At 39.1% G+C, this 23,855-nt stretch overlaps 1 protein-coding gene across 2 annotated transcripts in view; it reads left to right on the top strand.

Annotated features, from left to right (window-relative positions):
• The window catches only part of XEG113 (xyloglucanase 113), a 146,511-nt gene that overhangs the window by 79,348 nt on the left and 43,308 nt on the right, over positions 1 to 23,855 (top strand). For both annotated transcript variants that reach the window (XM_089814912.1, XM_089814911.1), the window contains exon 6: positions 62 to 197. In XM_089814912.1, the coding sequence (XP_089671038.1) occupies positions 62 to 197 (136 nt within the window). The remainder of the gene's footprint in view (positions 1 to 61; positions 198 to 23,855) is intronic.

Raw genomic sequence — 23,855 nt, 5'->3', positions numbered from 1 at the left:
TTTGTCGTTTAAATAGACCCTTCTATTGGTGTCTGTCTGATTAATCTCTGTAAAATTACAGGCCCAATATGCGCAACTAAATCTGGACCCATATGCAGTGCATACTACATTCCAATTTGCAGGAACTGATGGCAAGCGACATAGGCTGCGCGAAGCTAAGGTCTTCTATGACAGACCAGAATACTACGATTCAAAAGGTAATTCATGTTTAGTGCTTATGAATGTCATGTGTTACACGACGACTCTTAGTTCCTTTAGTTAGGGTTATTGTTGTTTTGTGTTGGTTGCCTGATCAGTTCTTTGTTTTACTTTTAACACCTGTAGATGTTGTTTGTAACTTGTGCCTTTGAGTCTTATTGATCTCCTTTGGTCACTTGGGGACATTAATGTAATATCTTTCCTTCTCATATTTCTTAGACGATGTATTGATGGTTTATAATGTCCCCAACCAGGAACCTAGGAAAATGTGCAATTATTTTTGTACTTTTTAATTTTTCTGATTATAGAAGACTGCAATGACATGCAATATTTACAAAACTCTAACTTAATGTTGATCCGAAAAATGAAATTTCAGAATTAAACACAACCATTGATGTATTACAGATCTGGAAGATTATTAATGGACAATCAATTTGGATCCTGTAAAAATCAGATATAATGTTAGATTAGGTCGCTTAATGATAATAGTACTAAATGAATAGCAATCAATGAAACCCTAGAAAACTTGAAAGTATAAATATAACTGATCACATTTATAGCAGCATTTCATTGTTGATAATCAATAATTTAACCAGAAATTACCACATTAAGAACAGTAAATTTATGAGATCTGAAATAGGGTGTCAAAATTTTCAATTTTTTTCAAGATGCATTAAATCAACTCACAAACTGAATGGATAGGAATGAGTAGCTATGTTGCTGCTGATCAGACTGGATGCAGCCTGAGAATACTTTATAGTATGACTATTATAAACAAATCTTTTAATGCCATTATAATTTTGATATCTCATTGATTGCTCATCACTTCTCTGCCCCGTTTGAGCCTGTAGGTCAACCACTGCTTCCATTGTACTACTAATTTCCTTACTAAAAGCAGTAAGGGTCCCTCTCTATCAATCCTTGACTTAATATATTTAGTGAATCCCTGAACACTTGATCAAATCAATTGTTCGAAGGGTCATCACTGCACTGACCTTAGTCTAGATGCCCTGCCAAATAACGATATGCTAGAAAAATTACTTACAATAAATTGTAAGTGTACTAAATTGAACCAAACAAAGAGCAATCTTGAACACTTTTGTATTCTAGAAGGGAAAGAGCCTCTTGTTTTGTCAACTAGGACCCTCTAACAATCTGACTTAGCTTGTGAGGGCCAATGATAGGCTAAACCAATCATAAACCAAGGTGAGCTAAAACGGGGACATTATAGTTTGCCCTCCCTAAAATTGCTTGTATACAATCAATCTCTCATCCAGAAGATCACTGTGCTTGGCCTAAAGAGAAAACACAACTCCTCTATAATCACCCACAGCTAGAGCTGTGTAATGTCCCTCTTGTCACTAACCAATTACTGCAACAACATCATCAATGGAATCACTAGAGTCTGCCAAACTACAACAATTTCAATGACAAATATCTCAGGAACAGAAATATCATGTGAGAGCAACTTTGTAGACTGACAATATTTGCCCTCCGAGACTCCGCATTGTAAATTGTCATACATATGACAGTTTTTAAATCTCATTCTCTGCCACTTATTGGTGAGGCAAAACAAAAAATCTTGGCAAATGTCGGAGATAAATCAACAACTTCTCGGAAAAATGTCGAGAATTTTAAAATGACTTAAAATTAATTAGAAATGCATTATTTTTTGCAAAATTCAATAAGGAGATGCATCTAATGAGTCAGTAATTGAGTAAACAAACTAAACAAGCTGATCTAGATATATATAAATGAAATATGTAACAAAATCATATCCTCATATGGTAGCCATAGTTAGAGACTTTGAACTCTGAAGCAAACTAAAAATAACAAATTGTCTTTGTAAAAGGATAAGCAAATGCAAATTTCAAGTACAATATGAAACTAATCTACATCTTCCTCTTCCCCTTCCCACTAGCTCTAGTAAAAACTATGGGAGTGGGAGGGTGTCTAGCCCTAGCAGTCCTCTGTGAATGTCTTTGTGACTCGATTTACATCCTAGATATAGCCCGTGCTGGCACTGGCAATGACTCCTCATCATCTGAATCCTCGCTCTCACTGTTTTCCCAAATGTCATCCAATCCGGGTGCAAAACCACCCTCCTCCATAGCCTACCTCTCGAAATCATATATGTCATCCTTTGTGAACAGTGGAGGCTGCTCTTGTGTTGTCCAATCACCAAAGGGATCTATGTCATCTAGATCAAGTGGACTGACTTGTGTTGACTGTACCTTTCTTATATGCAGCTTAAGGTTATATTGCACAAAGACAAGGTCATTTAGGTGTTTCTGTGCCAACTTGTTCCTCTTCTTTGTGTGAATGGCTTCAAATAAGCTCCAATTATGCTCACAACTAGATGAGCTACATGACTGACATAAGATGCAAAGGGAATTTTTTTGCAAATTTGGGACATCTCCACCCCAGTTTCGCGACCAAACATATGCAAGATAAATATTAAAGAGTTAGAAAGCAAAATGAGAACATGTTTTTGTAACTTAGTTTTTATCTATTTATCATGCATATGAAAGACTCCAAAATCCAAATATTGTACTTGGGGTTTGAGTGTTTCTGCCTCTCCTTGCCAAGTTTGAGGAGAATAGCTTGCACTTCCATCTTGGCCACAATGAGGTCTCTCACCTCAATGTCAAGTACCATCCTCTGCATGCATTCACTAAAGCCTTCCACAACCTCTTTATAGGGATCCCCGTAAGATGGAGAGAAGCGAAATGAGTGTTGAAGAAATTCCCCACCACATGAATGGGTTAGTGGAGCTAATTGCTCCACCTCCTATAAATAATTGCCCATATGGGCTCAAATTTTAGGCTGTCCCCCTTGTACTGATTTCTTATAGCCTCTTTGGCTCTATTCATGGCCTCATACAAAGAACCCATTAGGGTTTGTTACCTACCTAGCAGAGAACTTTAACCAAGGCTGTCCCCCTTGCAATGATTTCTTATAGCCTCTTTGGCTCTATCCATGGCTTCATACAGAGACCCCATTAGGGTTTGTTGCCTACCAAGTAGAGAACTTTAACCAAGGGCTTCGCGACCTACAATTGAAACGTAGAAAACAATTATCATTACTTAGAGAGTAGGGTTATAAATTAATAATGAAAGACTTGATTATTGAATACAAAAAAATTAAATATTCAACTTTTGAAGTTCCCAAGCTACCTCTACAAGTTTTGTAGGTTCATCAAAAAAGTGTTTGTTAAAGACAATGTGTGCAACATTCTGTCCATTAGGCTTCTTTGAATAACTTGAGTCTAGTTGACTCACAAACTCTTGCTTCAACTCCTTCCCATGGATGTATTCTCTTATCAAGTGAAGACCCAAGGGTGATTGTAGATATATTTTGTTACCTTCTTTGCATCCTCTAGAACTGGTCTCACCCAATCCAATTTCCATATATACCACAAGAATGTCTATAACATGCACTGCACAAGGAGACTAAAAGAGTGTGCTATGCTTATCTTGTAAGATCCTACCCACTTCCACATATGCCACTGAATTGTCAATTATTATATGCACCACATTATCGGCCCCAACCTCTATCACAACATGCTCTAACATTAGAGCTAAAGTTTTAGTTGTCTTTACCTTGTTTGAGGCATCCAAGAATTTAAGAAAGACTTCTTGATCCTTGCAAGAAATTGAAAAATTGATGATGGTACAGTTTCTTCCATCCGTCTATCCATCTGAAAGTATGGTGCAGCCAAATTGTTTCCATTGTAATTTTTGATCTTCAACCACATCTTTAGCCCTATAAACATCATGAGAAATCTATAAGCACAAAATAAAAATGACATTAAGTACACAAATTTGATTAAAAGCAGTTACATTCAACATAAATAAGTAAATTGTAAAACTGTAAAAGTACTAAAATTTGAAAGAAGTGAACTAAGCTCCCACTCAAGTCTACAAGAGTAGGTGTCTTGTAGCCCTTTCCTGCCACCATCAACCAGTCACAAAATTTAGAGAATAGGGACTTGCTACAACATTGAAGGGGATGTTAAAATACCAAAAATTGACACATTGAATGTCAACTTGCCGATGCACATCACTCTTCAGTCCAATACCCTCTAGTGATGGTTGTGCCCCAGGTGTGTTTCTATACACAAAAAAGACCATCAAGAGAAGATTTTTGTGGTCTACTAGAACCAACGAAAGTGGAAGCTGAGTGGATGGTAGGTGTGCCAATCCGTGGGCCATGAAAAGAGCCGACTATGCCCTCAACTACTGCTTCTTCATCAAGGGTGGTTGTGATACCTAGTTATAACCCACATCATTTCATTATGATCATTGTTTTAACACAATCCAAACTAATAATGGTGATTATAAAATAATAAATGATTCTTAAAAAGGAGACATATCTTGCAACTCAGAAATGGCTGCTCTAATGGCCAATTTTGCCCTTTTCCTTTGCAACTTTTTCTCTTCTTGGGCAGTGAGCAAGGGAATCATTTATTTTTTTATTTTCTCTACGATCTCATCGCAAATCCTTGTGTCATTCTTTTTGATACCTACAAGGTGGTACTGTTAGGATAAACCACGGACAGAAATAAAAACTACATGCAAATATAACCAATAACAGAAAATAATAGATCACACATAAATGAACACAAGGCACCAAGATTTAACGTGGTTCACCCAATCCTTGGGCTACGTCCACCAAACAACAAGTCCGATCTTATTACAATCCAGTGATTACAACCTGATTACAATCCGTAATCCCTTACACAGCCCAATACTGCCGCAACAACCAATTTCGCATCACAACATAATGAAAAATACTTAACCCTAAACCCTTTTATACAAGTATTTTATCCGTTTTAGGGTTACAGCATGTCGGCCATAATATGTCAGTTACAATGTCAGCCACGGCCCAAATTTTTTTACAACAATCTCTCACTTGGAGACTGATCCTGTAGCAATACCACTACCACATGGGGCTCCCATTGGATCAAACCACCCTGGACTCTACTATTCTTTTATTCATGTTCAGTTTAGAAGACCAACCAAAACTGAAGAGGAGTTCAGCGTCTCCCTTGTTACAACCTTTGTCAACATATCTGCTGGATTGTCATTTGTATGGATCTTCTCCAGCTTTAACTGTCCATCCTCCAAAACTGACCAAATGAAATGGTACTGCAACTGTATGTGTTTGGTCTTAGAATGTAGAGCTGAATTCTTTGCAAGATGAATGACACTCTGACTATCTGTGAACAAATAATTATCCTTCTGAGGGTGTCCCAATTCTTCCAAGAAGAACTGAAACCATATCATCTCCTTGGCTGCCTCTGTAGCAGCAACATACTCTGCCTCTGTAGTGGATAGAGCATTAATCTTCTGTAACCTAGAAACCCAGCTCACGGCTGCCCCACCAACAGTAAAGACAAAATCTGTAGTACTCCGCCTGGTATCAATATCCCTTGCCAAATCTGAGTCAACATAGCCTTGTAAATCAGTAGTAGAGCCCCCAAAGTGTAAACACTTATTGGATGTTCCTCTCAAATATTTGAGAATCCACTTGACAACATTCCAATGCTCAAATCCTGGATGACTTATATACCTGCTAACGACTCCCACTGCATGTGCAATATCTGGCCTAGTGCACACCATAGCATACATCAAGCTTCCTACAGCTGAAGCATAAGGTACCTTGGACATCTTATCCTCCTCTTCTTGTGTCTTAGGACACATTTCCTTAGTCAACTTCAAATGATCAGGTAAAGGTGTGCTGACAGCTTTAGCATTCTCTATAGAGAAACGTTGCAACACCTCAACATAATCAATCTGAGATAGCATCAATGTTCTGTTCTTCCTATCTCTACAAATCTTCATACCAAGGATTTGTTTTGCTGCCCCCAAATCCTTCATAGCAAATGCATGTGCTAACTGGTGTTTCAGCCCCTTAATATGATCCATGTTAGACCCAGCTACAAGCATATCATCAACGTATAAACATAAAATAATGTAGCTGTCATCATCTAACCTCTTAAAATAAACGCAATAATCTAAATGACACCTATTATAACCATGCTCATGCATAAACCTGTCAAATTTCAGATACCATTGCCGAGGTGCTTGCTTCAAGCCATATAAACTTTTCTTCAATTTGCACACTAAGTTCTCCTTACCTTTGACCTCAAATCCCTATGGCTGAGCCATATATATTTTTTCATCCAAATCACCATGAAGGAAGGCTGTTTTAACATCCAGTTGCTCTAAATGCAAATCTTCAGTAGCCACAAGACTTAAAACTGTTCGGATAGAAGTCATTTTAACAACAGGAGAAAATATCTCATCAAAATCAATTCCCTTTTTCTGTGCAAATCCTTTTACAACTAACTCGGCCTTAAATCTTTTCTCACCTCCTTCCTCTTCTTTCAACCTGTAAACCCACTTATTCTGTAAAGCCTTTTTACTTGTAGGCAACTTGCATAGATCCCATGTCTTATTCTTCAGCAAAGAGTCCATTTCATCTTTCATTGCAGACTCCCACTGAATCTTAGTATTCATCTGCACAGCTTCATCATAATTTTCAGGTTCACCAGCATCAGTAAGTAAAATAGAATACAAAGAGGGAGAAAATCTTTGTGGAGGTCTAATTTGCCTCGTTGACCGTCTAACATTCACTGGTGTGTGTGGTATTTGTTGTTGCAGTTGTTGCACATCATGAGGAATGACTGAAACATTAGCTTTTGGAGTATCATCCAGCACTACATAATCATCTTCTTTCTTCTCATGTTGCTACATCAGATCTTTGTACAACACTTTCTCATTGAATATGACATCCCGACTTCTAACAATTTTATGATTTTCAAAATCCCAAAGCCTATAACCAAATTCATTAATGCCATATCCAACAAAGACACATTTCTTTGATTTAGCTTCTAGCTTGGTTCTATTTTCAGAGTCTATATGAGCAAAAGCTTCACAACCAAAGGTCTGGAGAAAAGAATAACTCACCTTCTTACCAGTCCATGCTTCCTCTGGAATACCATAGCCCAAAGGAGTAGAGGGACCTCTATTAATCAAATATATTGCAATATTGATAGCCTCCGCCCACATGTGTAAGGGCAACCCAGCATGCAACTTCATGCTCCTTGTGCGCTCCATTATAGTCCTGTTCATGCGTTCAGCCACTCCATTTTTCTGTGGAGTCCTTGGAACAGTTTTTGTCTATGAATACCATTAGTGGAGCAATAATCATCAAATTCATGATTACAATACTCACCACCATTATCAGATCTGAGACATTTTAATTTTTTACCAGTCTCATTTTCAACCAAGCATTTCCATTTCTTAAAAGTTTGAAATACATCAGATTTTTGTCTAAGGAAATAAACCCATACTTTTCTAGTTGCGTCATCAATAAATGTAACATAATAATGAGAGCCCCCAAGGGAAGATACCTGAGCTGGCCCCCATACATCTGTAGGCACAAGCTCTAATTTCTCTTTTTTTGTTTTCCTTCCCAGTCTTTACAAAACTCACTCTCTTTTGTTTTCCATACACACAATTTTCACAGAAATCCATATTAACACATTTCAGACTTGGTAAAACTTTCTTTGAATGAAGTACTTTCATACCTTTCTCACTCATGTGCCCAAGTCTATTGTGCCACAACGCTGTATCAAAATCTACAACAGCTATTTGTTGTCCCTGCTCAACTGCAGCAATTGTTCCTGAACATTCATTTTTCTCTGAAACAATCAAAGTTGAAGGAACAATATGACCTATACAAAGATATAAGGTGCCTACTTTCACACCTTTTGCTGCTACAAGGGAACCTTTTGAAACCTTCCAATTTGTATCATTAAAAGTAACTACACAACCCTCATCACCGAGTTGCCCTGCTGAAATTAAATTCCTACTCAGCCTTGGAACATGTCTTACCTCATGTAGTAGCCAATGATTCCCATTCTGCAACTTAATCTTAATTTTTCCCTTTCCAACAATTTGACAGGGTTCATTATCCCCCAAATAAACAAGCCCAAAATCCCCTTGGACATAATCAATGAAATAACCTCTATGAGGTGTAGCATGAAATGAAGCACCAGAATCTAAAACCCATGAATCATCAACACTTTCTAAACACAAAAGCAAAGCATCCTCTTTGGATTTGTTACTTACCACATTTGCCTCCTTGTCTCCATCTGATTTATCTCCTTCATTTTTCTTTCGATTCTAGCAATCTTTCTTTTTGTGCCCTGGTTTCCCACAGTACCAGCAATCATTTGGTCCTCTCGATTGAGACCTCTTCCCCTTTGACTTTCCTCTTGATTTCCCACGATTTCCAGAGTTACTTCCTCTCTCAGTCGTTCTGCCCCTGCTTTGTGCATTCAAAGCACTTCCTGATGTAGATCCACCTGAGGATTTCTTACGAGTTTCCTCACTCAAAACAACACCGATCACATCATCATATTTTAGGGTACTAGATCCAGGAACAAAATTACTCACCGCCATTACCAAGCCATTCCAGCTTTCAGGCAAAGAACACAAAATCAAGAGAGTCCTAATTTCTTCATCAAAATTGATATCCACAGAAGATAACTGACTAGTAATAGTATTAAACTCATTTAAATGATCTGCAACAGATCCACCTTCTGCCATTTTCATATTAAATAAACGCTTCATGAGAAATACCTTGTTTGAAGCGGAGGGCTTTTCATATAGTGTCGCTAGGGTTTTCATCAAATCTTCTGTCGTCTTTGCTTTTGTAATATTAAATGCCACTGATGGTGCCAAGCATAACCGAATGCTTCCGAGTGCCTTTCTGTCCAAAAGATCCCATTCAACATCTGACATAGTTCCTTGATTCTTGGCTTTGCCTTCCAATGGCTTCCATAAATCCTTCTGATACATAGTCTTCCGTTTGCATCTTCCATAACTGGAAGTTCTACCCATTAAACCTATCAACCCTCAGTTTAACTTCATCTGCCATTGCTCCCACTCAACCGTGAGACTCCCACTTAACTGTGAAACTTTCCTGCAGAGGATAACTAAAAAAACTAGGCTCTGATACCACTTGTTAGGATAAACCACAGACAGAAATAAAAACTACATGCAAATATAACCAATAACAGAAAATAATAGATCACACAGAAATGAACACAAGACACCAAAATTTAACGTGGTTCACCTAATCCTTGGGCTACGTCCACCAAACAGCAAGTCCGATCTTATTACAATCCAGTGATTACAACCTGATTACAGTCCGTAATCCCTTACAGCCCAATACCGCCGCAAGAACCAATTTCGCATCACAACATAATGAAAAATAGCTAACCCTAAACCCTTTTATACAAGTATTTTATCCGTTTTAGGGTTACAACATGTCGGCCATAATATGTCGGCTACAACGTCGGCCACGGCCCAAAATTTTTTTTCCACTAATTATGAAGTATGTACAATACTTTCCTGATCAGTCACCATAATCTAACATGTACTTCAAATGGGATATGCCTCCATTAGTTTGTTGCATTTTATGCATATCACGCTATTATAATTAGTTCCTTCAAAAGCATATTTTCATGCCTTGTCTCTAGCCCTTTTAGGGTGTGTGCCTACAAACCCAGATGGGCATCTACCTATAGGGCCATTGGTAGATTCTAGTAGAGGAATTTATTTTTGCTATTTAATATAAAATCAACTTACACATACAAAATACAAATTGAAGCCACAAATTTAGAAATTTAATAAACATATTTAGGAGCAAACTAAATTAGATTAAAACTTTAAATAAGTTTAAACACAAATTGAAACTTAAAAGAAAAAACCAAAAATGTTTAGGTTATGAGATTATTGAGAAAATTGTATTTTTTAATATAAAAAAACTTTAAAATGGTGTTAGATCTATTCATTATGCTCTAAAATGTGTTAGAGAACATTGCAAATGGTATTCTAGAGTTTCTATAATGTTAGGTGCAACTAAGGCAAGACAAAATGATTTTTAACTAAAGAGAAAAAGAATTCAGAAAACTTACTTGTGAATCCAAATTCGTTTGAAAAATCTCTTCGAGTCCACTTCAAATCCACTTGCAGTCGATCTAGAAGTCTGCCAAAGACCATATCTCTCCATCGAAACCCTTCTCTCCTAACACTCAAAATTGCAAGATAAACAATGAATGGGCAAGTTGTTGGGCGTCACAGTTTTACTAGTGCCACCTATCAAAAGTAATTAAGTTACCGTGAGAAGTTTGCAATTTATCACGAAGAAGTTGCCAACTTCTTGCCGAGAATTTAAGGTCTTCTTGGCTTGAATTTCTTGCTAGAAAACCTTGACTTTTCTCATTTTTCAAAAGTTCACATGAGAAGCAAAGATATCTGCCACTTCTCGACAAGATTTTAATCTATGATGCATATCATCTAGCTCATGTGCAACTAGATTGTGCATCCGGAATATATCATGTACATGAGGTTCAAATGGAAAACGTTATGCACTCCTTACCATGTACACGCTTGAAAAATCCTCTACAAAACTTGTTTGGAATGCTGATGCACTAGTATGATCCAAAACACCATGAATGCTCATCTCAAGAGAGTGATCAACATCAACCTTGAAGAGAGAATTATCATATGCTCTTCTCTTTCTTTCTTGGATCTGATGCCTTCCTCCCATTGCGATCTCTCCTTTCCGCACTTGCTCCTCACTATGGTCTTCTATGGCATTTGAGCTCGGTGATGTACTGACTATGGGTTCATAGGGCTTCTTTAGTTTGCTTCGTCTTTCCATTGTTCATTCCTGTGTTCGTCTTCTGCAACGCATTCCTATCGACCAGTGTTGCGTTCGCACTCCATCACAAGTTTTCCCTTCCCATGGTCCGGGAGCTCGATTTGGTTTCTTTCTAGTTCCCTGCAGGTGTTTCTTCTTGCTCGAATTGCAGAGCTCCGTGTTTATCAGCGCGGATTTTTCTCTCTCCAATCTGGATTTACCATTGCCGGATTTGCTTCATTGTTAGGGTTTGGTTTTTTGCTATGCAAATGTGTTTATTGTTATGGATTTTTCTGGTTCATTCCAGATTTGCCCTGTTTCATTCCAGACTTACCATTGCCGGATTTGCTTCAGTTAGGGTTCGAATTTTTGCTGTGCAAACAGGTTTTTCTTGGCTCAGATTTTTACTATATGGAATAGTAAGGTTTTTTTTTGCAGGGTTTGAATGGTTTTGACTGATTGGTCTTCTGCTCTTCCGATTATGGCAGACATCGGAGATTCCTGCCCTATCACATAGCAAAGGTTGTGTGACAAAATCTCCAAACTAGAAATGGATAATATGCAGCTGAGGGAGAAGGTTGTTTCCTTAACGAACACCATTTTTGAACTGAAGAGTGACTCAACCTCCAATTCGACTTTGCTACAAAGTTTCTCAGATACTTTCACCATTGAAACATCAGGCTTGCAAACCAATATTGGTTCCATCATCACACAACTAGAGGAATTTGATGCCATCAAGGAACAACAATCCATTATTGCAGCTAAGCTCTCTTCTCTTGTCTGAAGAGAAAGTTAAGTCATGGGCCTCCCTTTGTAGTAACACGGACATTGCATCTCTTGCTAGTATTGATAAAATGGTACAAGGTAAGATCGATGATGAGAGGGTGAGATAGGTTCATGAGCTCAACCTGCAAGTTCGTGGACTCCCTCCCCCTCTTGATCATCTTGAAGCTAGACACACTTTCCTTTGCAATCATCTTGGTCTTATTAATATCAAGTTGGATAGATGCTGGGTTGGACATGGTGACATCCTATTTATCAGTTTTTTTCACTTGCAGACAGACTCCGGACTCTCCGAGCCAAGAGTAAGCTTTTATCTCTACCTTCCAAGATTTTCTTAGATGAAGATCTTACGAAGGCTTAGGTTGCAAAGCTAAAACATGCTCGTGGGATAGTCGTGGATGCGAGAAAAGCCAGTAAATGGGCTATTATCAAGAATCTAAATGCAGTTATTAGAGATTCCCCTCTCAGTGGGTGGGTAGAGAGGCAAGCCCCCAAGGCCAAATGATGGTCCCACAAGCACTCGGACAAGAGGGAGACCCCCACTTGCTCCCTTCTTGTTAACTGTTGGAATGGCAATGGGTCCCTCTGGTCATTACCTGGCCTCTTATGTAATGCTGTGGGATCTGCAGATATTCTTGTCATTACAGAGACTCATGAGAGTCCTGTACATCCTCTTCTGGGTGTTATTGGCTATTAGTGGTTATCTATATGTAGAGAGGAGGTTCGTGCTTCTGGTGGTGTACGTGGCTCGAGTGGTGTGGCTTGTTTGATCAAGGAGGATGTTTTCAGAAGTACTTCTATTGTACACTCAAATATGTTTGCCAGATTTATGTGAGTCCGCATTGACTGTAAGTGTCACCATTAGAGAGATCTCTTTTTGGCTACTTGCTATTTCCCGCCAACTTTCTCCCACTATGCTATTCATGGTACCAAGGACGGAGACCCGTACGTTGATCTTCAAGACACTATTTCTCAGTTTGTTGCTCTTGGTGACATTATTATTCTCAGGGATTTTAATGTGAGAACTAGGGAACTCCAAACTCCACTTTTTGATCGTAGCTCGGACATCATCTACTCTATTGAGATTGATCCGACTTCCCTTGGACTTCAGTGACACTCTGAGGATGTTCTTGGGCTGTTATCTATGTATGGTAGACATCTGTTGTGGTTTTGTGAGTCTTCTGTTTTGGTAATCTTGAATGGCCTTTCTTGCTTCCCTAGTTCAGAGTTCTTCACTTGTTGGCCTCATGGTGGGGGTGCTAGTGTTGTTGATTATGTCCTTGCCTGTCCCTCTTTCATCTCTTACATTCACAGTATCACCATTTTGTGCCTTCCTCTTGCAGACCATGCTCTCCTCAGTATTCACCTTCGCCTCTCCTCTCGTCTCTTGTCCACTATCTCGGCCTCTCATCTTTCCTCTGCCACTGCCCACTCACCCATTCGCTTTTGTTTTATCGAAGGTGATTGTGAGCTCTTTTCCACTCACCTTTTGAGGCTCCTCAACCATTCATGATTCTCTGCCACGTGCGAGGCTGCTTCCATGTTTGACCTGCTTGCGACAACTATTTAGAAGTTTGCCATTCTTTCCATTCCTTATCGCCCTCCTTTGCCCCTTCATAGAAAATGCCGTAATACTTGTCCTATGAACCAATGGTTTGATACAGACTGCAAATCTTTCCATCGTTTTATGCGTTTTGCTTTTATGGCTCGCTCCATTGACTTTACCCGCATTCACTCTTCTTATCTTCGCTTTCTTCGTGGTAAGAAGCATTCCTTTGCCACTTCCAAGTGCAAATCCCTCTGCTCAACGCTGAGTTTTTGGCGCACTCTTTTCCCCTGTGGTTCTCCTCCTCCCTCTACCCTCGACTTTCGCTCCCTTCCCTTGCACATCATGGCTCTTTACATTCTGGGGCAGCCTTCCATCCATCCCATTCCGCCTCCTTTCGAGCACTTGTTCACCCCTTCCCACATTTTTGAGGCCATCAGATCCATGAAGTGTAGTAGAGCTGTTGATGAGGAAGGCTTTCAGACTGAGCATTTTAAGTTTGGTGCCTTAGTTTTGGATCCCTATCGCTCTATTCTTTTTAATAGAGTGATTCACACTGGTTTTCCGACTTTCTGGTCTAGGCATTTGATTTATCCTATTCATAAGACCGGTTCGGTCTTTGATCCGAGGAACTACAGAACCATCATGATTGGGCACACGTTTGCCAAAGTGTATGTAACAACCCTTAATACTATGTTATCAGGTGAGGTTGGACAAGATTGGTTGTAGATCCAGAGGGTAGGCAGGTTTCCGAGTTGATTATCAGACTATGGACCACATCTTCACTCTACGAGGTATTATCGAGGAGGCTAGACACAGATCGGAGAAGGTATATTGTTGCTTTGTCGATTTTCGCAAAGCTTTTGATTCAGTTCCCAGGGTGGCTCTGTTTGAGAGGCTTAGGGAGATTGGCATTTCTGTGATGCTACATACCACTATTATGAGATTTTATGAGACCGTGGTTGGTAGATTCAGGACTCCCGAGGGTTTCTTGGATCCGATCCATAACACCATTGGGATTAAGCAAGGTTGTCCTCTCTCCCCTACGTTGTTTAGATTATATATTGATGAGCTTGAGGACTTTCTACGGAGGTACTCGCTTCATGGAGATGGCTATTTTCTTCACCAGGTTTTGATCTCCATCCTTCTTTTTGCCAATGATGTGGTTCTCCTTGCTCCCTCTCCAGACATTTTACAAAGGCTTCTTGATGGCTTGGCTTCCTTCTGTGATCAGCGACAACTTGTGGTTAACTTGAGTAAGACTTGGGTCATGATTTTCAATTGTTTAAAGATTTCACATCTCCACTTATTCTTTCAAGGTCAAGAGATCAAGATCACTACATCCTATACTTATTTGGGAGTTGAGTTTTCAGGACCATGATTTAGTATGAGGCTAGCTATCCACCCTAAGTTAAATAGGGTATGGGTTCTCTTGCTTTGCTTGAGAAACAGTGTTTCAAGCATAATTTCTAGGATACCTCGTCCAAGTTATCTCTCTTGGACTCTCTTGTGAGGCCTACTATTCTCTATGGATTTGTGGTTTGGGACCCATCTCTCCTTGGTTCTGACTGGGCCTCGATCGAGCGGGTTTAGACTTTATTTTTGAGGCGCATCATTAGATGTCACAAGTTCATCCCTCATAGTATCATTCTTGCGGAATTCGGTGCTCATCCGTTCAATCTTGCGGCCATTTTATATTTGGTTTGGTTCCTTCATCGTCTCCGTGGCTTTGCGGATCATGTTGGTGATCATGATTGGTACTCCTATTTAGCTTTTTGTTTATTTGTATCTACTGTGAGCATTGAGTCTGGCTCTTGCACACGTTGCTGGTATGCACATGCCTCTTCTCTACTCGGTTCGATTTGGATTGATATTGACTGCCTCCCCCCTTTTCAGTTCTCACTGGATGCCTCAATTCATCTCCTCCCATCTCGGCAGGAGTTGAATGAACATGTCAGACTTGACATCTACAGACAGTACATTGCCACTACCTGGGTTAACCCTCCTAGTGGGTTACGCCCACGGATGTCCTTTTACACGAAGAACTTTTTAGAGATGTCTAATGGTATTATTGTTCGTCCTAGCTACCTTTCTCGAAGATGGTCTCATGCTCTGTGCATCTCTTTGGGATCTTTCAGAGTTGGGTCTCACCATCTTTCGGTCCAGACAGTGGAGACGGATCTGCAGACTGTGCACTTCGAGTGAGGTGGAGACTGAGACACACTTCATTTTCCGTTGCCCCATTTATTATGAGATTAGAGGGATATTTTTCTACTTGTTTCGGGATTGCTTCTCTCTTTATGATTTTTTCAGCTACTATGATCAGCACTGTCTTGCACTTTATTTTCGAGAGACCACTATGCTCTGTGATAGCACGATCCAGTCACTGCTTTCGCATCGGCACTCGTCTACTGTAATGGGCACCCCTGAATGTCCCAAAAACTAAACCAAATTGCTGAAAGGAATTATGTCAAACAGTTTGCATTCAACTTCTTAAAACCCCTTATAACTCTGGAAATCAAACGTTTATTTGTTTGTTGTGTTTCGTGCATGGAATTGGTATCATACAACATAAACAAGAAAGAAACTACAATAATTTGTAAAGTGGAAATGAACGGCTGCTAATAAAATGTTATTTTCAGAATTCATAAAACCAAATACATGGCAGATTTATCAACTCACTAATTACTTCAGCAATATTGTCATAATACTCCAGCCCATGCTTACGAACTTGCTGCTACAATACTTTGTCCTCCAATCAGTCCACTACCTTCATAATACCATTCCCTCCAAGCGGCATAAGCGTCAGACAAGTAGTGAAGAAGATATGAGCAAAATATCAAATCTGCCTGTAGCCGGAAATGCAACTAAACTGCCTGATAACGAAGCCAATAAGAAAGAATTCCAAAGGCCAAACCCCAAGGGAATGACGTCTAGAATGTTACAAGAGAGGATAGACGTCCTCAAATGCCAAGAACAAAGCTGCAACTCACACACCAATTTCTTCTCATATTCAACCTGTTTAATGAAGCTACAAATGCTTCCTTTTATTCTATTCCCACGGGTCCGGTCAACTCATATGGGTAATGTGGGATAAAGATGTGTAATATAAAACATATATTAAAATACCCCTTATGTCTCCCTTGGGTACACATCACCATAAAATAAATATTAAAGTAACACTTTAATATTTTACAATTAAATTAGACGTTACTTTAATAAAACTTCAGGCATTAAAATGTATTAGCAATCGGACTCCGAATAATGCGAGTGATAGCTCATCGGAAAGCTTTCACTGAGGAGTATCGAATCCAATCACCAAAATTGACCTGCACTGTGTCCTGTCGACTTACTAAAAATAGTAAGTATGCCTGAAACTGAGTAAATCAACTTTGTTTTGGCCCAAACTGGAAATGACTAGGCCAAAACACTCCAAGATCCCATTAAACCCTTCGTTAGCCCTCGGGACCATGTAGAACAAGGCTAACGCATACACACTTGGTCAACTGCTAAAATGGGGACATTACATCTACTCAACTCATTACTACCTTTTGCACACCATTATCTCCTTTGCGTGGGGTGAAAAGGCCTTCTAGCTCTACTAGATCTACCAAACATTCCAAATACGTCAGATCCCGGACCAGCTATTTGCATCAGCGACACTCCTCTACTAGTGGCCACATACAGGGTAGGGCCTTTACTCATCGACATACATTTCATTCAATGACTGACTTCTTTTCGCCTAGAAAGGATTCCTAAACTCTTTCTTGGCCTCTTCTCTGGTTCTTTGATGCTTTATCTTGTTTTTGTTGTATTCTTTCTCAAACACCTTTGTGTGCTCCTGCTGTTGTCAGCCTCTCTATTGTAATTATTCAGTCCCATAGACCCTTTGTTGGTCTTTTGTTGGACATTAATATCATTATCTTATCTATCTTATCTTATCTATGACAATGCAGCATCCTCCGCAAATAAAAGATTGTTTACAATGTGAACCTCATCATTATGCTGATCTAAACTGCACACCTTTGAATTGTCGGAGTCATGAAAGGTGTCACACTCCTAGATCATCTTATATATCTCCTCTATTACCTTTCTCTTTTCTCTAAGAAGAGAAATAGAGTGGAAGATCCGCTCTGTAATCTCCCTCAACACATACCTCCTGCCTTGGAACTCAAATCTCATCTCCATCATACGCAAGTTGAGGGTGAACTCTCCAATATCTTGGAGCCATTGCATACTCAATATCATATTTGACTCACCCAAGTTGACTACATTAAATTCAGCCTGTAGCTTGTCGTCATCAAGTGAAAGAATGAGATTACATATCCTTCTAGTTCAAGAAACAGTATAACCATCTGCCACTCTAATACGGAATCCAACAAAGTCCTCTGTTTGAAGTCTACACATACTGACAAAACCCTCACTAATAAAATTATGTGTACCCTTAGTCTCTATCATGGCAGTACATTGCCATATATCCATTGAACCCCTGATTCTGAAAGAAGATGCACTTGGTGCAGTGGTAGATAGTGCCAAGAAGGATAGTTTGGCATCAAATCCAAACTCTAGAGAGGCTTTCCAAACCTCATTTTTTTCAGAAAGAGTTGGCTGGTCTGATATTTCAGACTCCTCATCATCATAGTTAACCCTCATCGAATGGTTGAATTTGTCCCTTGGCCTCAATGGACAATTATGATCACGGTCATAGGGATCTCTTCACCAATACCATAGTATTTTTTCTTTTGATCTGCAACTGGTGGATAATCCTCCGCAAAAGGCAAGGTGCTAGGCTTAGGCTGAAATTGGTTCTTAGGAGCTGCAAGCTCCATACTCCTCTACCTTTTTTATGGCTCCATGCAAGAAAGGCAGATTATCAAAGTATATTATTGGTATGATGCTGAAGCACGTCTTTTCTATAAGTCTGAAATCACTGATCCAAAGGGAGAGAGAGCATTTATTGATTTCAATGCTTCTCTTGGTTGTTCGGCTAAGTATAAGTATTGCTTCAAAAAGACATGAAACAAAAAGGCATGTCACGAGAGGACATGTCTCATGTCCGCTCATGACATGACTGTTCATATAAAAAATAATTAATCTTAGACTAATCAGTCTTGTTAATACTTAATCAAACATTATTAATGTCAAGTTGCCAATCTGCATTTACTTGGAGAGGTCATTTGCTCGATCCTCAAGCAGGCTTATTATTGACATGTCCGATCATTACTTGATCTGTTTCATAGACTAATAAGATCATTTCTCGATCTTGACCAAGAGAGAATAAATATTTAGAATCTGATAATACAGATTACTGTATACATGATCTTGCATAGAGTTTTGATTTGGATATAAGGGTAATAGATTTATCTTCAAAGGTTTGTAATGATTATTCTCATTGACCATAGCAGTTGTGTATGTATGTATGTATGTCGGTTCACATAGTGAACTAACATATATGCATGCATGCACACATGATTGTAATTAGTACAATTTATCATCCTAATATCTAACCGAAGCTACTATGAATCAACACTCCCTTTTAACTAGGGACAATAATCAAGTTTATATCAATAGAGATATCACCTAACTCATGATATCAAAGGATATGAAGAACATCAAGTCACATGACATTCTTCTTATATCCAAGTTATGATACATGAACTAGCATCATGTCCCATGATGCCTAACATAACATATCATGGCATGTCTGTGAATATTACATCACATAATATTCACCATGATTATCTCATAAAGAACATAATGATATTTAATTGATATCACGGCTCATGATATCTATCAAAATGTCCAAGAGATACTATCATGGCATGTCTATGAAATCAAGTCACATGATATTCATCATGATATTGAACATTGTAAAGTCGTCATCTTACAATGTTGGATGCAAGTGTATATTATTTGAAAGATCGTCACCTTTCAATAATGTACACAAGGGGCCCATAAAGTCATAGTCACACATATGTGATGCAGGAGCATCCTAGGTGTAAGAGCAATCTTGCATCACCCAAAAATATTTCATTTTTGTTTGTTGAATAAGGGTTGTTTTAGTACAGAGGAGTTGTTTTTGGAGGCTTGCTACTTAGTAAGTAAGTCACATGAGCTCGGGATGTCCTAATTTCAGAGGTGGATGTTCATCTTGGATATATGAGCCTACCAGTTGAGGCTCAGTACCATATCATGAGTATTCTTGGGTTTATTGCAGATTTTTGGTGTGCAAATTTGGTATAAAAACTTCAGGCTCACCGTTGAAGACCTTAGAGGCCCTGGATGGGCTTCGAAATGGGGTTGACTAGAGTCGGGCATTGTAGATTAGAAGCCAAGGATTTCAAAAAGTGGTTATAATAGCTAATCGGAGCAATGTTTCGGAAGGTATGGCCTTTTGAAGTTGGGCCGACCAAAATTTTCAAAATAAGTGTCAAAGGTGTATCAGGCCAACTCTATATGTAATTTTAAAGTTAGTTGGTCTCAAGGGCTAGGGTTTGATGTCTAGAAACTTCTTGAGCGGTGTAAAATTGCCTATTTAAGGAATGTTTGTACATTATCTAGGACAGCTCTGGGTGATAATTGACAGCTTTGTGTTGCAAATTATTGTAAGGAAGATGCCCATGCGGGTTTGCATATTGTGTTTCAAAATTATGTAATTCCATAGTTGCGGTGATAATAAGAAGTCCATATTTTGTTTTCGCAAATTGTTGTTATTTCTTTGTTTCTATTGTGTGTTTGTGGTATTAAGGGGAGCACCCTTCATTAAGTGGTATCAAAGCAGGAGTTCCTGAGTGTGTAAATTGATCGCCGACTGTGAGGCAATTGCACCAGGCTCATGGTTTAGGTTGAGCATGTAGACAGATTGCCGATTGTGAGGCAGTTTGCACTAGGGTTTCAGTGGGAGCACAAAAAATGCCTCCATGCAGAGAGCATGGTGGAAGAGTCGTAGGTGTTAACTTGAGGGTTTTAGAGCCCTCCAAAGACAGTACAAGCATTGGAAGAACAAATGCGTAGAGGAATAAATCTTGTCGTAAGAGATGAAAGCGAGGATGAAGGCAAAGAAGAAGAAAATGCTGAAGTAGAGGTGGTTCTGAACCTAGAAGAAGAAAGACTTTTCAAGGACATCTCCAAGATTGGGAAAATCCTAAGTTTGATGTTCTCACATTTTTGGGAAATCTTAACCCAGAGGAGTTGATCGGTTGGATCAATGAATTGAACGAATACTTTGAGTATGAAGATATTGAGGATTCTAATAGGGTCAAGTTTGCGAAGGCAAAACTGAAGGGACATGCGAAGATTTGGTGGGAGGAGATTTAGTTGGAACAAAAGAGGAAAGGACAAATCACCAGGTGGGACTGGATGATAGCTAAATTGAAGCGATAATTCATTCCCGTGGATTATGAGCTTGATCTGCTAAAGAAAATGCAAGGGTTGAAGCAAGTAGGAAGATCTATTCAAGAGTATACTGAAGAGTTCTACCGAGTTCTCATTATAACTGGGCATGCGGAAGCTGATAAGGAGAAAGTTGCCTGTTATATTAATGGGTTAAGGGCAAGCATTCAAGAGGAGCTAAGTCTAGTTCAAATGATCACTATTGAGGTGGCGTACCCATTTTCCCTAAAAGTTGAGGAAAAGTTGAACAAAAAATTTGATAACAAGAATAGTGGAAGAGGTCGCGATGGAAGATTTGGCGAATGGTCTTATGGAGGCCAAAATGATGATCAAAAGACCAAGGATGAGGCCGGAAGTAGCAGTCAGAACCAGAGGGGAAACAATTCCAATTGTTTCCATGATCAGAATAATAGAGATCAGAGAGGAAGAGGAAGAGGGCAAGGATCTAGAAGAGGAGATTTTCATGGAAAGTGTTTTCACTATGGAGAAGTAGCATTTGAATGTTCCCAGCGCCAAAGAAGGACAGATACAAGAATTGAAGGCCAGGCCAGAGTTGTGCATATTGCCGAAGATGCCAAATCATACCATTCTGAAGATCTTGAAAGAGAAGAAGTCCTAGTTAATAGAAGAGCCTTGCTGAGTGGTGAGAATAAACCCGATCAAAGGAGGAGTTTGTTTTGCACAAGGTGCAAATGTGAAGTTTAAGTGTTGTAATGTGATCATTGATAGTGGAAGCACTGACAATCTGGTGTCAAAAAAGATGGTCACAAAGTTAAATCTCAAGAGATAGAAACACCCACGTCCATATCGTATTGCCTGGGTGGAAGATGACTACAAGGTCATGGTCAATGAGCAGTGCCTAATGAAGTTCAAGATTGGAAGTTTCCATGATGAGGTGCTTTCTAAGATCATAGCTATGGACATGTCATATGTTGCTGGGTAGGCGGTGGCAATTTGACAAGCATGCTATACAAGATGGGTGAGCAAATACCTACACTCTGACAAAGGATGGAGTGAAACATAAGTTGAAATCGTTGAAGGAGAAAGAAGAAAAGGTATGTAGTGCTGCCAAAATATGTTTTGTTGATGGAAAGGAGTTTCTCCAAGGTATGAAGCATGAGCATATGTGTTTTGTTGTAATCCCAATAGATGGTAAAGAAGTAGAGGAGGTACCTGCAGAAGTTGTAGATTTGTTGGGAGAGTTTCATGATATTGTGTCAGACAACGTGCCTGATGGATTACCCCTAGTGAGGAAGATCAGTCACCAAATGGATTTGATTCCAGGAGCTAGTTTGCCAAACAAAGTAGCACACAAAATGACACCGACAAAAAGTGAAGAGTTGAACAGACAAGTTCATGAGTTATTGCATAAGGGGTTGATTTGAGAGAGTCTGAGTCTATGTGTCGTACCAATAGTATTAGCACCAAAGAAGAATGAAAAATGGAGGATGAACATAGATTCACGGGCTATCAACAAGATCACAATCAAGTACAGATTTCCAATGCCAAGGATGGATGATATTATGGACTGTTTGAGTGGAGCTGTGTATTTTACAAAGATAGATCTGAAGAGTGGGTACCATTAGATTCACATCAAAGAAGGAGACAAGTGGAAGATTGCCTTCAAGACAAGGGAAGGATTGTACGAGTGGTTAGTCATGCCTTTTGGGCTAACCAATGCACCGAGCACTTTCATTAGGCTCATGAATGAGGTACTGAAGGAGTTTTTGGGTAAGTTTGTCATTATTTACCTAGATGATGTTTGGATCTTTAGCAAGACATTGGAGGAGCATTTGATGCATCTTTGTAACGTGTTTGATAAGTTGAGGGAAGAAAAGCTGTTAATAAATCGAAAGAAGTGTAGTTTTGTGAAGGAGTTGGTGTACTTGGGATTTGTAGTATTAGCAGAAGGTCTGAAAATGGGCCTTGAGAAAGTGAAGACTATCCTTGAATGGCCCACTCCAAGGAGTGCAACTGAGGTAAGATTTTTCCATGGACTGGCTAGTTTTTAGAGAAAGTTTATTAAAGGTTTTAACAGTATGTGTGGACCCTTGACTAAAACAATGAGAGGGGATAGGAAAGTATTTAAGTGGACTATAGGAGTATATAAGAGTTTTAATCTGTTCAAACAAAAAATTACGAAGCAGCCTATTTTAGCATTTCTAGATTTTTAATAAGGTGTTTCAAGTAGATTGCAATGCTAGTGGTACTGCAATTGGAGTTGTTTTGAGCCAAGAAGGTAGACCTGTTGCTTATTTCAGTGAGAAGTTGAATAATGCCAAAGAAAATATTGTGTTTATGATTAGAAATTTTATGCTATAGTTCAGGCATTAAAGAAGTGGAGGCACTATCTTCTTCATAAGGATTTTGTTTTGTATACTGATCATCAAGCTTTGTAATATTTGAATAGTCAAGGAAAATTGAACCAAAGGCATTTGAAGTGGGTTGAGTTTTTGCAGAGTTATACATTTGTTTTGAAACAAAAGAGTGGGAACTCTAACAGAGTTGCAGATGCTCTTAGTAGAAAACACCTTTTGCTGATAGAAATGCAGATTGAGGTGGTTAGGTTCCAAGAACTCAAGAATTTGTATCCAGAGGATCCTGATTTTGGCGAAGCTTGGAGGGCTTGTACAAAACCTATTACACTTGATAGGACAAAGTGGTTGGATTTCATAATCCAAGATGGTATGTTGTTTAAAGAATGTCAATTGTGCATTCTCAAAAGTTCTATGAGAGATCTCATCAAGGAGAAGCATAGTGGAGGGTTGGCTAGATACTTTGGTAGAGATAAAACCATTGATTTGGTTGCTAAGAATTATTATTGGCCACAATTGCAGCAGGATGTGAAGAAGTTCTTGTAAAGTTATAGAGTATGTTAGATAGCAAAAGGTGTAAAACAAAATATTGGGTTGTATTAGCCATTACTTGTACCAGAAAAGCCGTAGGAGGATGTCAGCATGGATTTCGTTCTTGGTTTACCAAGGACACAGTGTGGGTATGATTCAATATTTGTGGTGGTTGACAGATTTTCAAAAATGACACATTTCATTCCCTGCAAGAAGACTAGTGACGCTCTTCATGTGGCGGAGTTGTTTTTCAAAGAAGTGGTTAGACTACATGGTTTGCCATAGTTTCAAATTGAGATACCAAGTTTGTTGGGTATTTCTGGCATACATTGTGGAAGAAATTGCAAACAAATTTGAAGTTTAGTTCA

This window comes from Cupressus sempervirens, chromosome 2 (genome assembly GCF_028749045.1).
Source record: "Cupressus sempervirens isolate cs-2001-9-10 chromosome 2, ASM2874904v1, whole genome shotgun sequence".
Lineage (NCBI taxonomy): Eukaryota > Viridiplantae > Streptophyta > Pinopsida > Cupressales > Cupressaceae > Cupressus > Cupressus sempervirens.
This window is presented reverse-complemented; position numbering and strand designations above follow the sequence as displayed.